We start from the raw sequence: 12,901 nt of genomic DNA, 5'->3' as shown, positions 1-12,901 counted from the left end.
TTATGTAGCAATATTATTACAATACCAATAAACGAACTTTAATGTTTTATATATTAACACCGTAAAAATTTTTACTACTTTTTTTTTGTTTAAATATCTTTCTTACCAATATTATAAACGAAGTTAATTGTTTACATAAATACCTCAAATATATTTTGTTTTTGTTAGAATTTATCAAAACAGATTGATCTTTAATATCGAAGTGTACTGAAAATTTCAATTCCTTGTCAGTAGTAATGCAATAAAAGTATACTTATTTGTATGAAAGAGTGGAAAGTCTTATTTACTTTTTTAAATTAAAAGATACTGTTTTATATCCTAATGCAATAAAAGGTTACATAAATAAATTACATTTATATTTTATATCACATTTACATTTTCAAATATCTCTACCTAAATCATATGAAAGTTAAAATGTTAATATTTTTCGTATTGATTACAAGTCAAGGTTTGGCTGCAAAATTGCCTTTGAGAATATACGGAGGGCGCGACGCAAACCCTGGAGAATATACATACGTTGTCCGACTGGAAGTACAACGCGTGGCTAATTTCACAAATAATACAATTGTTGCTGAACACGACCACGTGTGTACTGCGTCCGCGCTAACTGCGACGTGGGCGGTCACTGCGGCGCATTGCATCGCCGTTTTAAGCGATAGTTTTCTCGGAGACCCGTGGACTGAGGAGAAACTAATTGTGAGATACGGCCACGTTGATAATTCAGTGTGGATGAATGATACGTTTAGTGATATCATTTCTACTGTACCACACCCGTTATATACTTACACGGGTGGAATGGACAATGTAAAATCCTTGATGAAAAACGATATTGGTCTAGTACAAATGACTCCAATGAGTCTAAAAAATTACAAAAAGCTAAGTGCGTTTGAATATAAGTTGAATATAAGTAAGTATATATGGGCGAAGCGATTTTCGCCGGTTTCGGTATCACAACTAAGACACTACCCGGAGACAAAATTGTAACTGATGATACTTTGCAATTGGTATATATCATAGGTACTTTTATAAATAATGTAAATGTTTTGATATTATAAGATAGTATGGAGTAAGTAAATAGGTACTATCAGTGTATGTGTTGAGATCGACTATCGTGGACCCCCATTTTCATTTCATGGACCCCCCAAAATTTTTTTTTCGCTGACGTAGACCTATTGTAGGTTGTTACAGACCCCCGGGGGTCGATATAGACCACTTTGGGAATCACTGATATAGACGCAAGAGTCATTCCAAAGGAGTAACTTATATCTAAGAAAAGTAAGTTATGAAAAATTCGCTGCTAGTGGAGAAGCGATTTCAGAACTACTATGTCGTGATGTCTGATGTGAGCAGAGTTAAGCTTAAAATATTCCGGTCCAATGTGAAAACCGTGTGTTATAGATATAGATGTAAAAAAGCCGATTTAAAACGTTTAAAACCAAAAGTGGCGGTTTAAAACCCCAAATAAATCTTTTTAAACGGTTTAAAACTCGCCTCCTTAAATATAAGAACAGTGTTTTTACACATCATTATCGACAATACTTGGTCTTGTGTTAGTTACCTATGCAGTTTATACCTATGTAGGTAAGTAAATTACATATAAAGTACTATAATTATAAAGAAACAATATTACATAGAATAGATTAAAATATGTACCTAAATCATAAAGAAATTGTATGATCATCATGTTATCGAGTGGACTGTGTAAGATTAGCCAGTTTTTTTTATTACTTTCAAGAAAAAGTCGGGTACCTAATAATCTAATTTTATAACAGCTCATTACATTTTAGTTATTTAGTAATGTTTGGCATATTTGGTACGAGTACCTTTATATTGAATTCAAAATTGAACATTTTTTTACAATACTGGCAACACTGACATGTCCGCACGCAACACACTATGTATGTGTGTGTGTGGTGTGGAGTAGGCGAGCTGGCAACGTTGCATCTTGACGTCTCTCCGCGTGAGAAGTGCAAGTGTGTGAGTTTGGTTTTAAACCGAATGAAACTGATTGATAAATCTTTTCAAAATAACCAATATAGTTAACTAGGTAATAGTTTTTCAACTTAACTAGGTAATGTCTACGCTTGGAATAGATAATGTGTTTATATTTTAAGAAAAACATAGTCGTCAACACTAAACGTTTAAAATCGAAAAAATGGGTTTTTTCGGTTTTAAACGGTTTTTTTCGTTTTAAACCGATTGGTTTAATTCGTTTTAAACCGGCCTTACACCTATAGTTATAGATATCACGCGTCGGCTCCAAGTCTTTGATAACAACTGTCTTCGACGTAGACCTCTGGAAACGCTGCAGTGAGACGCCGATCGACCAGCAGATCAAACACCACAAGTGGAACAGAATAGGCCACACGCTTCGAAGGGACCCTGATCACATACCTAGGTAAGCATTAGAATGGAATTCTCAAGGAAAGCGAAGACGTGACCGCCCAAAGCAAACCTGGTGGCGGACGATCACTGCAGAATTGAAGGCAGTTGGAATTACGAGGAGCGAAATGAAGCGCGAGGCTCAAGACCGCTCAGGATGGCAACGTGCTGTGGACGCTCTCTGCCCCATCACGAGGACGTAGGAATAAATGATGATGTCGTGATGTCTGTCTTTGTAAGAAACCGAACATGTGTGCGATTTAATAGCAACCGTCGGTGATTTGATGATTCTGCATAAAATATGAAACGACAAATGTTAAAAACTTTATTTATTTACAAAAACAGCACTCGAAATTGTCTTGTTTACGTTTTACAAAGATTTTACTGCCGATAGACAATAGATGCATGGTACAGGTTTCCCAGAAATATCGATACGATGACCGGTCTTGCTTTGCATGCATACAGTGACTTCCTACGAAGTTGACTATGCTATGGTGTTACCGGCTCGTGGTCAACACAACGAGGGGTCGCTCCGCCGACTGCCAGGTCAGACAAATAATTCTTCGAGCTACTTCTATAACCATGGTTGGTTGGATCTACTCAATTTTTTTAAGTTCTTACATAACTATAAATCCATTCAATATACGGACTTATCGGTGTCATTACACCGACTTGGTGTCCAACAACCTTTGGAGCTTCATGTAAGCAATACCCTGAACCCTCTGCAAGTGACAGAACACCAGATATGCCTGACGAGTGGATAAGCGGGCCACCAGAATCTCCACCGCACGCGATGACAGTGTGACCACATCTTGGTGCCAAGCAAAGAGACGGCAAAAGCTGCTCATACTCCGAACATTTTGTTATCATCACCGAAAGAACTTGCAGTGGCTTGCGCAATTGTAATGTATCATCAGTTATAATTTTTCCTCCCGGAAGTCTCTTCGTAGTTAAACCATAACCTGCAATAACAGCTTCATGTCCATACATGGACATATAGTCAACGGCACTTAGCTTTATAAAACGTTTCAGCGGCATAGATGTTGTTTCGACAAGACCTATATCGTTTTCCGACAAGGATTTTACATTGTACATTCCATACGTGTAAGTATATAACGGATGTGGTACAGTTGAAATGACATCACTAAACGTATCATTCATCCACACAGAATTATCGACGTGGCCGTATCTCACAATTAGTTTCTCCTCAGTCCACGGGTCTCCGAGAAAATGATTGCTTAAATCGGTGATGCAATGCGCCGCAGTGACCGCCCACGTCGCAGTCAGCGCGGACGCAGTACACACGTGGTCGTGTTCAGCAACAATTGTATTATTTGTAAAATTGGCTACGCGGCGGATTTCAAGCCGTACGACGTAAGGATACTCGCCAGGACTCGCGTCCCTTCCTCCGTAAATTCTCAAAGACGATTTTGAAGCGGAACAATCACTTGCGAACAATAAGAAAAAAACAAGCATTTTTGCTACGAAATAATTCAGTACACGATATGTTATAATACAAATGTAATAAAAGTGTTCTCTCTTTATAACTTTATTTTATTGAACGACGTAAAATTTTATCTGAAAACTAAATAGAAAATTATTCTTTGTTTTACTAAAGTATAAATTTGCGTTCCAATTTTATTATCTGTGGTATTCATATATATGTGTGTGTGTATATATACACCAATACCTTTCATATATACCATTACTATATGTCCCACCCACGCGGAGCACGCAACAAAAATTAATTTTTAGGACACGTATCAATATAGAACCAATGAGCTCGGGGCAATCGACAGAACCATTTAAAACTTTAGCTAAATGTATGATATCTGCCAACTCTCTGCGATGTACCAAGGGCTACATATATATATACATTTATATATATATATATATATATATATATATATATATGTGTGAGTGTGTATGTGTATATACACCAATACCTTTTATATATACCATAATTAAATTAAAGATAATGTAAGAGGCGTTGGAAGGGTTGAAATCTTTGTAATACTTCAAGTTACTACTCCGTGAACTGTATCTCCCGTGAAATACAATCATGAGCACCGCCGCCAACGGTATCTCTCTTAACTTAACCCTTAATTGCCTGATTTACAAAAGTGTTTTTTTTTCATGTTACCGTGTTTGCTTGAGGGTCTAGATAAAGGAAAAGATAGATTTTTATTTAAAATTTCGTTGGAAAGAATGTTATACAACAGTAAAATTCGTACAGCCAACCAATAAAAAAAAACTAATAGTAATGTGAACATTCGGTTTAAAAGATTGGTATCAAAATTGAAACTCTAGGCTATTAAGGGTTAAGCTCTACTCGCCAGTTAGTTACTTACTGTTTTTGACAATATAACAGATGGCGCAAAAGTAATGTACTAATGAAAACGTATCTCAATTATTAAAAATAGCGCAAAATATCTTTGTGAATTTACATTAAATATGTAAATAAATAGAGAATTAATTGGTCACTAATATTGCTCGAAGAATAGCACGTCTGACTGAGTCTGAGTGGCAGTGGGCGGGGACATCGCTTCTGCAACAGGTAGTCCAGTTGTAGAGTACTTACACTTACGATCATAGGTCGTGGATTCGATTCCTAGAATACAGTCTTATATATAATTCACACTTTGTGAGTTTATTATAAAAGACTGCTTCTGCTCATCAACAAGTTTCAAAGGGATTGGCAGCAGCGTCCTATATGTATCATAATACCAAACCGCAATCGCCAACCCACCCGGCAAGCATGGCGATTATGGTAACTTCCCCATATGGGTCCGCTCTTGCTATGGGCGTCTATGGGATAAAGTGACTACTGTATTTATAACGGTTTTTTAACTTTAGAATGCATTAAATATTGTCTTATTTAACATTCATTGCATTCGACAATGGACGGTAAAATAAATAAAACATGTTAATTTTTACATTTTATTTTTATTTTAAACATTGCTAAATAAATCACATTGCAGTTAACATGCTAGTGTTTTTCGTATTGCTTATAAATGAATGTTCTGCTTTTAAAATCGTCTTTGAAAATTTACGGAGGGAGCGACGCAAACCCTGGCGAGTATCTGTACGTCGTCCGGCTGGAAATATAACACGTGGCTAACTTTACCAAACAATGCAGTCGTGAAATACGACTAATTTACAGCCTTCGCTTGAACTGCGACGTTGGTGGTCACTGCAGCGCATTGCATCACATACTTTACTAATTTTTTGCAGACACGTGAACTGTGAAGGTAGTCATTAGATACGTCCATCTTGATAGTTCTGTGTAAACAAATGATACGTTAACTGATGTACTTTTAATTGTACTGCAATTGTTTTATACATATAGCGTGCGTGGTCTAAAATCAGTGATACATATATTGGTATTGTTGAAGCGACAAAGCTGAGCACTGTTGACTATGTGGCGATGTATTGGAAGCGGAAGAAACTTCCAGAAAAAGAAATTATATGACACGTTACAATTACGCAAGACACTGTAAGCTCTCTCAGAAATGAAAAATTAATGACTTTTTCTATGTGAAATAACATAAGACTTGGTGTTGTTGATAGTTTAACTTTTATCTATCAGTCTAGAATGAGATGTATAGCTTCAAGGATTCTAAGTTAAGGCTCTATGTTAATATATAAAATAAGTTTAGTTGATTTTTCTTTAATGACTGGATCCGGATTTCATCCGGGTAGAGTTGACGGAAAAACTTTTGAGAGACGAAATGACTTACCTCTTACATTGTAACTTCGAAAGCCACTGCAAGTTATTTACTGTGTACACCAAGCGTAATCTGTTGATATCATTGTGACCCGCTCATATACTTCATCAGTATATGAGCGGGTCACTAGAACTGAATTAACTGTATTTGAAAGTAAATATGTGGTGTTTTATAAGCATTACCTTATGTAGCAAATGGTATAAAATTTTATCGATAAATAAAAAAGAGATTAAAAATATTGCACTATCGTTTCAATTCACTTTTATTGTTTCTTATCATCAACAAGAAATTACTTTTGTGGTGATATCATTGAAATATATTTACAAGTACGTACTCAAAATACCTCACTCTCAACTGAAAATACTTTGTTATTGTAATACAGTTTACTTATCGAATATGGTATTGCATTGTATGTTGGGGCCATAAACGAAGTTTGGACGAAGCGATCTATGCCCTCTCTCAAATCCATGGACACTGTAAATCTTAACAAAACGACAGGTGTCGGTCAAGTAAAAAAATACTTATGGTTACAACATTGTCTTTTACTCAGTTTTACAAATACTTTATATTACAAATAATTGGCGTTGTTTTCATGCTATAGTTATAGGAAATAAAAGAAAAATAGAGACTTGTAACAAATAATCAGTACAAGACGTGTGAAGTTTATATATTCGTCTCTAGATGGCGCTAGTTGTATACAATATCGCGCTATCATTTTTATGCATTCGGTTACTAGATAAAGTTGGACAAATATTAATTTCCATGACGAGTTCGTCTTCACTAAACACCTCTTTGAACTCTTATGTTAACACTCTCAACTTCGGTACCTGGCATAATAATTCCTCTCTAAGGGATTATATTATTTGAATAGGTCTAATCTTATCATTTCTCTGTGGGCTTGTTTCCGCAACCAAGCTGCGCTGATTTATCGTCGGGTTAAGCCTTACTGAAGCCGATCCAACTCTTCGAGAATTTACAGCAGACTCTTGATGTCGCTGGCTCCCTTGGGACGGCACCTCGGTGATAAGGGATGGGTAGCCCTGTAGGGTGCTACACATTGAAGTAGTAGCAGCAGCAGTCACGTCCTCTTCCAAGCACGTACAGAACAATGTCTGTAACACCTAATGTAAACAGATGTTAAAAAGACCATTACCGGTTTTCCTGCCACCTGGCTCAATCGGGATCGGCACAGCCGGAGCAAGGTGTTGGAGAGCCGGTAGTTTATGATAGGCATTACCTATTTGGCTAGCCAGCATTCATGACTCATCCATTGCTTACTGTGTTGACTCCTGTACAACCGATTGGAGTAATCTGGCCTTATCAATTGGTAGAAGGATGAGGAGTAAAAGTCCCCCAAAGTGGAATTTGATTATTTCTACACACCATCAGTATCAATTAAACCACTATCTTAATGTCCACACACATTCAGCATAAATTTCCAACAAACAGGCGCACAGTCATGGTTCAATGAGTATTGCTTTACGCAACCGTATCCTAGATGCATGGCGTTGTCAGAACGTCAATGAATAATGGGTGATATATACATTTAAATACAATTTCTTACTACGGAAAACAGTTAATGACACCGGTATTAACCTAAGAAATGTAATGGTAACTTGTGAACTATATGTATATATATACGTGTGTGTGTGTGTACGTATGTATATATATTATCATATTTATAAATGATAATTTTTATTATGTATTGTTTAATTAATTGCACAAAGCTTTTTAGTATTAAAAACTAAAGATTCCTTTGATTCCTTGTTTATTTTAACATCGTATATATCTACATATATATATCGTGTGAAGTCATTGGACACGGCCAGGTTAAGACCGATCATTGTGGCAATCTTTGGGGGAAATCCTGTGCCATTGGGCGTCTACCGGCTGAAAAGGAAAGGAAATTAGAAAATTGATTTTCTAATTGTACTTAAATCTCCCTGTTTATTTTTTAACTACTATTTTAGTATTTTGTTTTTCTTGTGTGCAATAATGTATATTATTAACAATAAATAAATATCATTTTACAATTATTTCAATTCTAAGTCGTTCGTGTAATCTTTCGATTGTAATATCTTTACTATTATGTATATGTGCATGTGGATAATTGTTATGTTTAACCGAAGTAAAGCCTTTCGCATAAAATCCTTTACGTACACCTATTTCAATGAATAAAAAACCGGTTGGCTTAGTGTAATAGAAAACGGAGTCATTTTTTAATTAGTGAATAGAGAAATAACATTAAAAAAATTATTTTAAATCGGATATGGACAGTGAAAGAAAACAAATGAAAATCAATAGGATTCTTTATTATAAACGCAACTGATACATTCAAGCGCCTCCACCAAATATCAAGTAAAATTTTAAAAAGTGAAGAAAATGAAAAGTATATCTCGAATGGTGTGATCGTTGTTTACAAAGGCTGTTCAAGTCTTTACATAACTGTAAATCCATTCAATGTAGGGACTTACAGGTGTCATTCCACCAGCGAGGCGCCCAACATTCTTCGGAGCCTTTTTTCCGCAAGAACCTGATCTGAAACTTATTGAAAGAACTCCCGTTACACCCGACGGATGGATAAGTGGACCTCCTGAGTCGCCACTGCATGTGGTTACAGTGTGACCACATCTCGGAGCCAAACAAAAAGATGGCGCGAGCAGTGTTCCTTCGGGACATTTCGTTATCATCACTGTAAGAACTTGCAGCGGCTTGCGAAGTTTCAATGTATCTTCAGTTATAATTTTACCTCCAGGAAGTTTCTTAGTTGTGATACCGAAACCGGCGACAACCGCTTCTTGACCGTACATCAATATATAATCGACCGCACTTAGTTTAACATAACTTTTCAGATGCATCGGTGTAGTTTTTACAAGACCAATGTCATTCTTTATACCGGTTTTAGATTTCACGGAACCAAAATTAACAAATGAATAATAATAAAATGGATGAGGTACTATTGATATGACATCACAAAACGTATTATTCGCCCATGTAGAACTTTGAACGTGGCCGTATCTAATGATTAGTTTCTCCATGGTGTACGGTTTTCCGATAAAGATACGGTTTAAATGGGCTATGCAATGCGCTGCAGTGAGCGCCCACGTTGCAGTCAGTGCGGACGCGGTGCACAGGTGGTGGTGTTTAGCGATGACTGTATTGTTTGTAAAGTTTGTTACACGCAATACTTCAAGCCGTACGACGTAAGGATACTCGCCAGGACTCGCGTCCCTTCCTCCGTAAATTCTCAAAGGCGATTTGAAAGCGTAACATTCGCATGAAAGCAATACCAAAAACACTAACATGTTAACTTAAATGTGATTTATTTAACAATATGTGAAATAAAAAATTATGCGCTGTGTTTATATAACCACTTTTATCAAAGATTGTTAAAATTTATTTTCATATATGCAACCTATGAATATTAAATGAATTTTATTTTTATATGTTTGTCATCATTGTTGTGAAATAATACTTGAAAATAATGCGACAATACTCTGGAAATATTAACTTGAAGGCCTCGTGGTACTTTTTAGTAAATATGATTTAATTACATGTCCTTGCGATCGCGGTATTGAATTCTGCTCAGTACACGAATTGTACTTCTTTCTTCTTTTTTTTCTGCCCATGGACGCCCACTGCAGGGTTAAGGCTTCTTCCAAAGATCGCTACGATGATGGCCACGGTTTTGCGCAGTAAGAACACATAGTAAGAGCCTACCCGCGGCGCGACTACCAGCTCACCTTTCTGTTGTATTGTATTGTATAACAAGAATAGTACAGGCCAAATAAAAATATAGAAAAAAAAAATAGTACGGTGTGTATCTAAAATATTTATGAAGAGGAAGCAGAAATAAATTCCATAAAGGCACGATTTAAAAAGTTTAATAAAACAGATTTTCTGTCAGATAAAGCATAAATGAAAACAAAATAATCAAGTAACATTTATATAACAAGGTTTCTTGTCATTTAAATATTTGTTTATTGAATTGTCTTTTTAGGAATGATTGTATAAGGAATGCTTTTTCGTTAAAGGTTCCTCAATCAACACGCTGCTATCAGCGCCTATATAAGTGACGAAGCCAATGCGTTATCATGTTTAACTGTAGTATTCTGTAAATCAGATGTTTTCATTGAAACAGATGCTTCAAGCGTCGAAGGCAATTAAAGAATCATAATATTGAAAACGGTGAAATTAATTTTCTTTTTATTATTAACTAAGAAAGGGACTAGTGTATAGGTAATTCTGCGAAAAATTTAAATTCCATAAACTAGTGTATAGGTACTTCTGCGAAAAATTTAAATTCCATAAATAATTTATTACAATAATAGCAGATTTTAATAGGTCTTTAACAAAAGACCAATTTATCTGGAAAAACATATAAATGTTCAAATTTAGAACTCTGTCAGGAACTATAATCTTTTTATTTCTCTTATTCGTTCTCCATTTTTAAATCTACGACAGGGACTTTTGTTTCACATAATTTTCAGTGCATTTTTATAAGTGTTCTCTTCTGTCATCCTTCAATAGTTCTTTTACTACATCTTCTACTTTTGCGCCACTTTTCCTTCACCACATACCTTAACTATCACAATTTAGTGCACACTTTTTATTTTTTGTCTTTGTTTATATAAATATTATTTCTTATTTTACAATTATTTTGTTACTCAGACTTATATTACTGTACTTCGGTTCGTCTGGATGTGTTTCCCAAATTATTTTTTAGACATTACATAGCTGTAGATCCATTCAATATAAGGACTTATTGGGGTCATTTCACCAGCATCTTTACCTACATGCAGCGGAGCGTCATCAGAGCAAAAACCTGAAGCATCCCCTGTTGATAGAACACCCACTATTCCCGACGGATGGATAAGGGGACCACCGGAGTCGCCGCCGCATGTGGTGACAGTATGTCCACAAATTGGTGCCAAGCAAATAGCTGGACCAGAACCCTCTCTCTCCGCGCATTTTGTAATCATCACCGACAGAACTTGCAGTGGCTTGCGCAATTGTAAAGTATCATCAGTTATAACTTTGCCTCCGGGTAGTGTCTTAGTTGTGATACCGAAACCGGCGAAAATCGCTTCATGACCATACATAGACTTATATTCAACGGCACTTAGCTTTATATAATTTTTAAGACTCATTGGAGTCATTTGTACTAGACCAATATCGTTTTTCACCGAGGATTTTACATAGTACAATTCATTCGTGTAAGTATATAACGGATGTGGTACAGTTGAAATGACGTCACTAAACGTATCATTCGTCCACGCTGAATTATCGACGTGGCCGTATCTCACAATTAGTTTCTCCTCAGTCCACGGGTCTCCGCGAAAATGACCGCTTAAATCGGCGATGCAATGCGCCGCAGTGACCGCCCACGTCGCAGTTAGCGCGGACGCAGTACACAGGTGGTCGTGTTCACCAACAATTGTATTATTTGTGAAATTAGCCACGCGTTGTACTTCCAGTCGGACAACGTATATATATTCTCCAGGGTTTGCGTCGCGCCCTCCGTATATTCTCAAAGGCAATTTTGCAGCCAAACCTTGACTTGTAATCAATACGAAAAATATTAACATTTTAACTTTCATACGATTTAGGTAGAGATATTTGAAAATGTAAATGTGATATAAAATATAAATGTGATTTATTTATGTAACCTTTTATTGCATTAGGATATAAAACAATATCTTTTAATTTGAAAAGTAAATAAAACTTTCCACTCTTTCATACAAATAAGTATACTTTTATTGCATTATTACTGACAAGGAATCGAAATTTTCAATACATTTCGATACTAAAGATCAATCTGTTTTGATAAATTCTAACAATACAAACAACACACACACACAAACGCACACGCACATGCACACGCACACGCACACACTCACGCACAAGCACACGCTCACGCACACGCACACGCATACGCACACGCACACGTACACGCACACACAAACACACACACTACACTTACGGCTTCTATTAGAATAGAAGCACAAGGCCAGAACCTTAACAGAGCGGCAAAAGATTAAGATAGGCTGGGTCAATTGTAGAATAAGAGCTACTGAACTCTATCTCTGCTCTACTACCTCTGTGATGACATTGGGAATACTGAAGACTGTGCTCACATTGCAGGCTGTGGTTATTGCCCTGTATTTAAAAAAGCACTTCTGATGTTAAGACAGCATCAAAAATGATCAAGTTACTACAAATTAATTTTAATCAGACACCGTCTTGGAGTGGGCGGCCGGACTGGATCTCAGGGGATGTCAACAGGGGATCCGTCAGCACATGCGTGCGCTGGCAGGGGGAGTCGGTCGTGGACTTAACATGGGCGACTCCCGCTGCAATGCGTATGCTTTCGGGCTGGCGGGTTGCAGAGGAGGTGGTCACTCTTTCTGACCATCGCCACATCGTTTTCGATGTTGCGATCCGCAGGCCCGTCGCTGACTCTGGCGGCCGTGACGGCAGCACTACGCGACGCTGGTGTTTGAAGCGGCTAGACAAAGACCGGCTAGAGGCCGCTGCCTGCGTCGCCGATTGGCCGAACGCCGAAGAGGTTCTGTCCGAACCGGAGAGGGGAGCGAACTGGTTCCGGGAGATATTGACGCAAATTTGCGACGCGTCGATGCCCCGGGCCGGTCGTCCCAAGCGCAGGGGGGTGCACTGGTGGTCGGCGGAAATTGCGGAACTCCGCAAGGTCTGCTTGCTGAGCCGCTGCCGGTACACCCGAGCCCGAAGGAGGCGAAGGCGAGCTCCGGAGGAGGAGATGGCCAGACTGT

At 37.4% G+C, this 12,901-nt stretch overlaps 3 protein-coding genes and 1 long non-coding RNA gene across 4 annotated transcripts; all 4 read right to left on the bottom strand.

The window, feature by feature from the left end:
* Positions 1–2,991: 2,991 nt before the first annotated feature.
* Positions 2,992–3,858, bottom strand: LOC137926623 (trypsin eta-like). Its single transcript, XM_068770293.1, has one exon. It carries the CDS (start codon positions 3,856–3,858, stop codon positions 2,992–2,994), a length of 867 nt encoding a protein of 288 aa, XP_068626394.1.
* Positions 3,859–5,308: 1,450 nt separating this feature from the next.
* On the bottom strand, positions 5,309–6,288 carry LOC137924675 (uncharacterized). Its single transcript, XR_011107597.1, has 2 exons — positions 6,123–6,288; positions 5,309–5,664 (listed from the first exon to the last, which is right to left on the bottom strand). It is a non-coding gene; the product is annotated as an uncharacterized lncRNA (long non-coding RNA).
* A 2,243-nt stretch (positions 6,289–8,531) lies between these two features.
* On the bottom strand, positions 8,532–9,455 carry LOC137924646 (transmembrane protease serine 2-like). The gene has a single exon (XM_068768070.1). The coding sequence runs from the start codon at positions 9,413–9,415 to the stop codon at positions 8,540–8,542; it is 876 nt and encodes a 291-aa protein (XP_068624171.1). The 5' UTR covers positions 9,416–9,455; the 3' UTR covers positions 8,532–8,539.
* Positions 9,456–10,517: 1,062 nt separating this feature from the next.
* Positions 10,518–11,728, bottom strand: LOC137924626 (trypsin-like). Its single transcript, XM_068768047.1, has one exon. It carries the CDS (start codon positions 11,708–11,710, stop codon positions 10,826–10,828), a length of 885 nt encoding a protein of 294 aa, XP_068624148.1. The 5' UTR covers positions 11,711–11,728; the 3' UTR covers positions 10,518–10,825.
* Positions 11,729–12,901: the final 1,173 nt, after the last annotated feature.

The sequence above is a fragment of the Battus philenor genome, unplaced genomic scaffold, assembly GCF_028537555.1.
Source record: "Battus philenor isolate CCGP_79_NKW_IND1 unplaced genomic scaffold, ilBatPhil1.0.hap1 SCAF_10, whole genome shotgun sequence".
Taxonomy (NCBI): Eukaryota; Metazoa; Arthropoda; class Insecta; order Lepidoptera; family Papilionidae; genus Battus; species Battus philenor.
The sequence above is the reverse complement of the archived record's forward strand: the minus strand, read 5'-3'. Positions and strand labels throughout refer to the sequence as shown.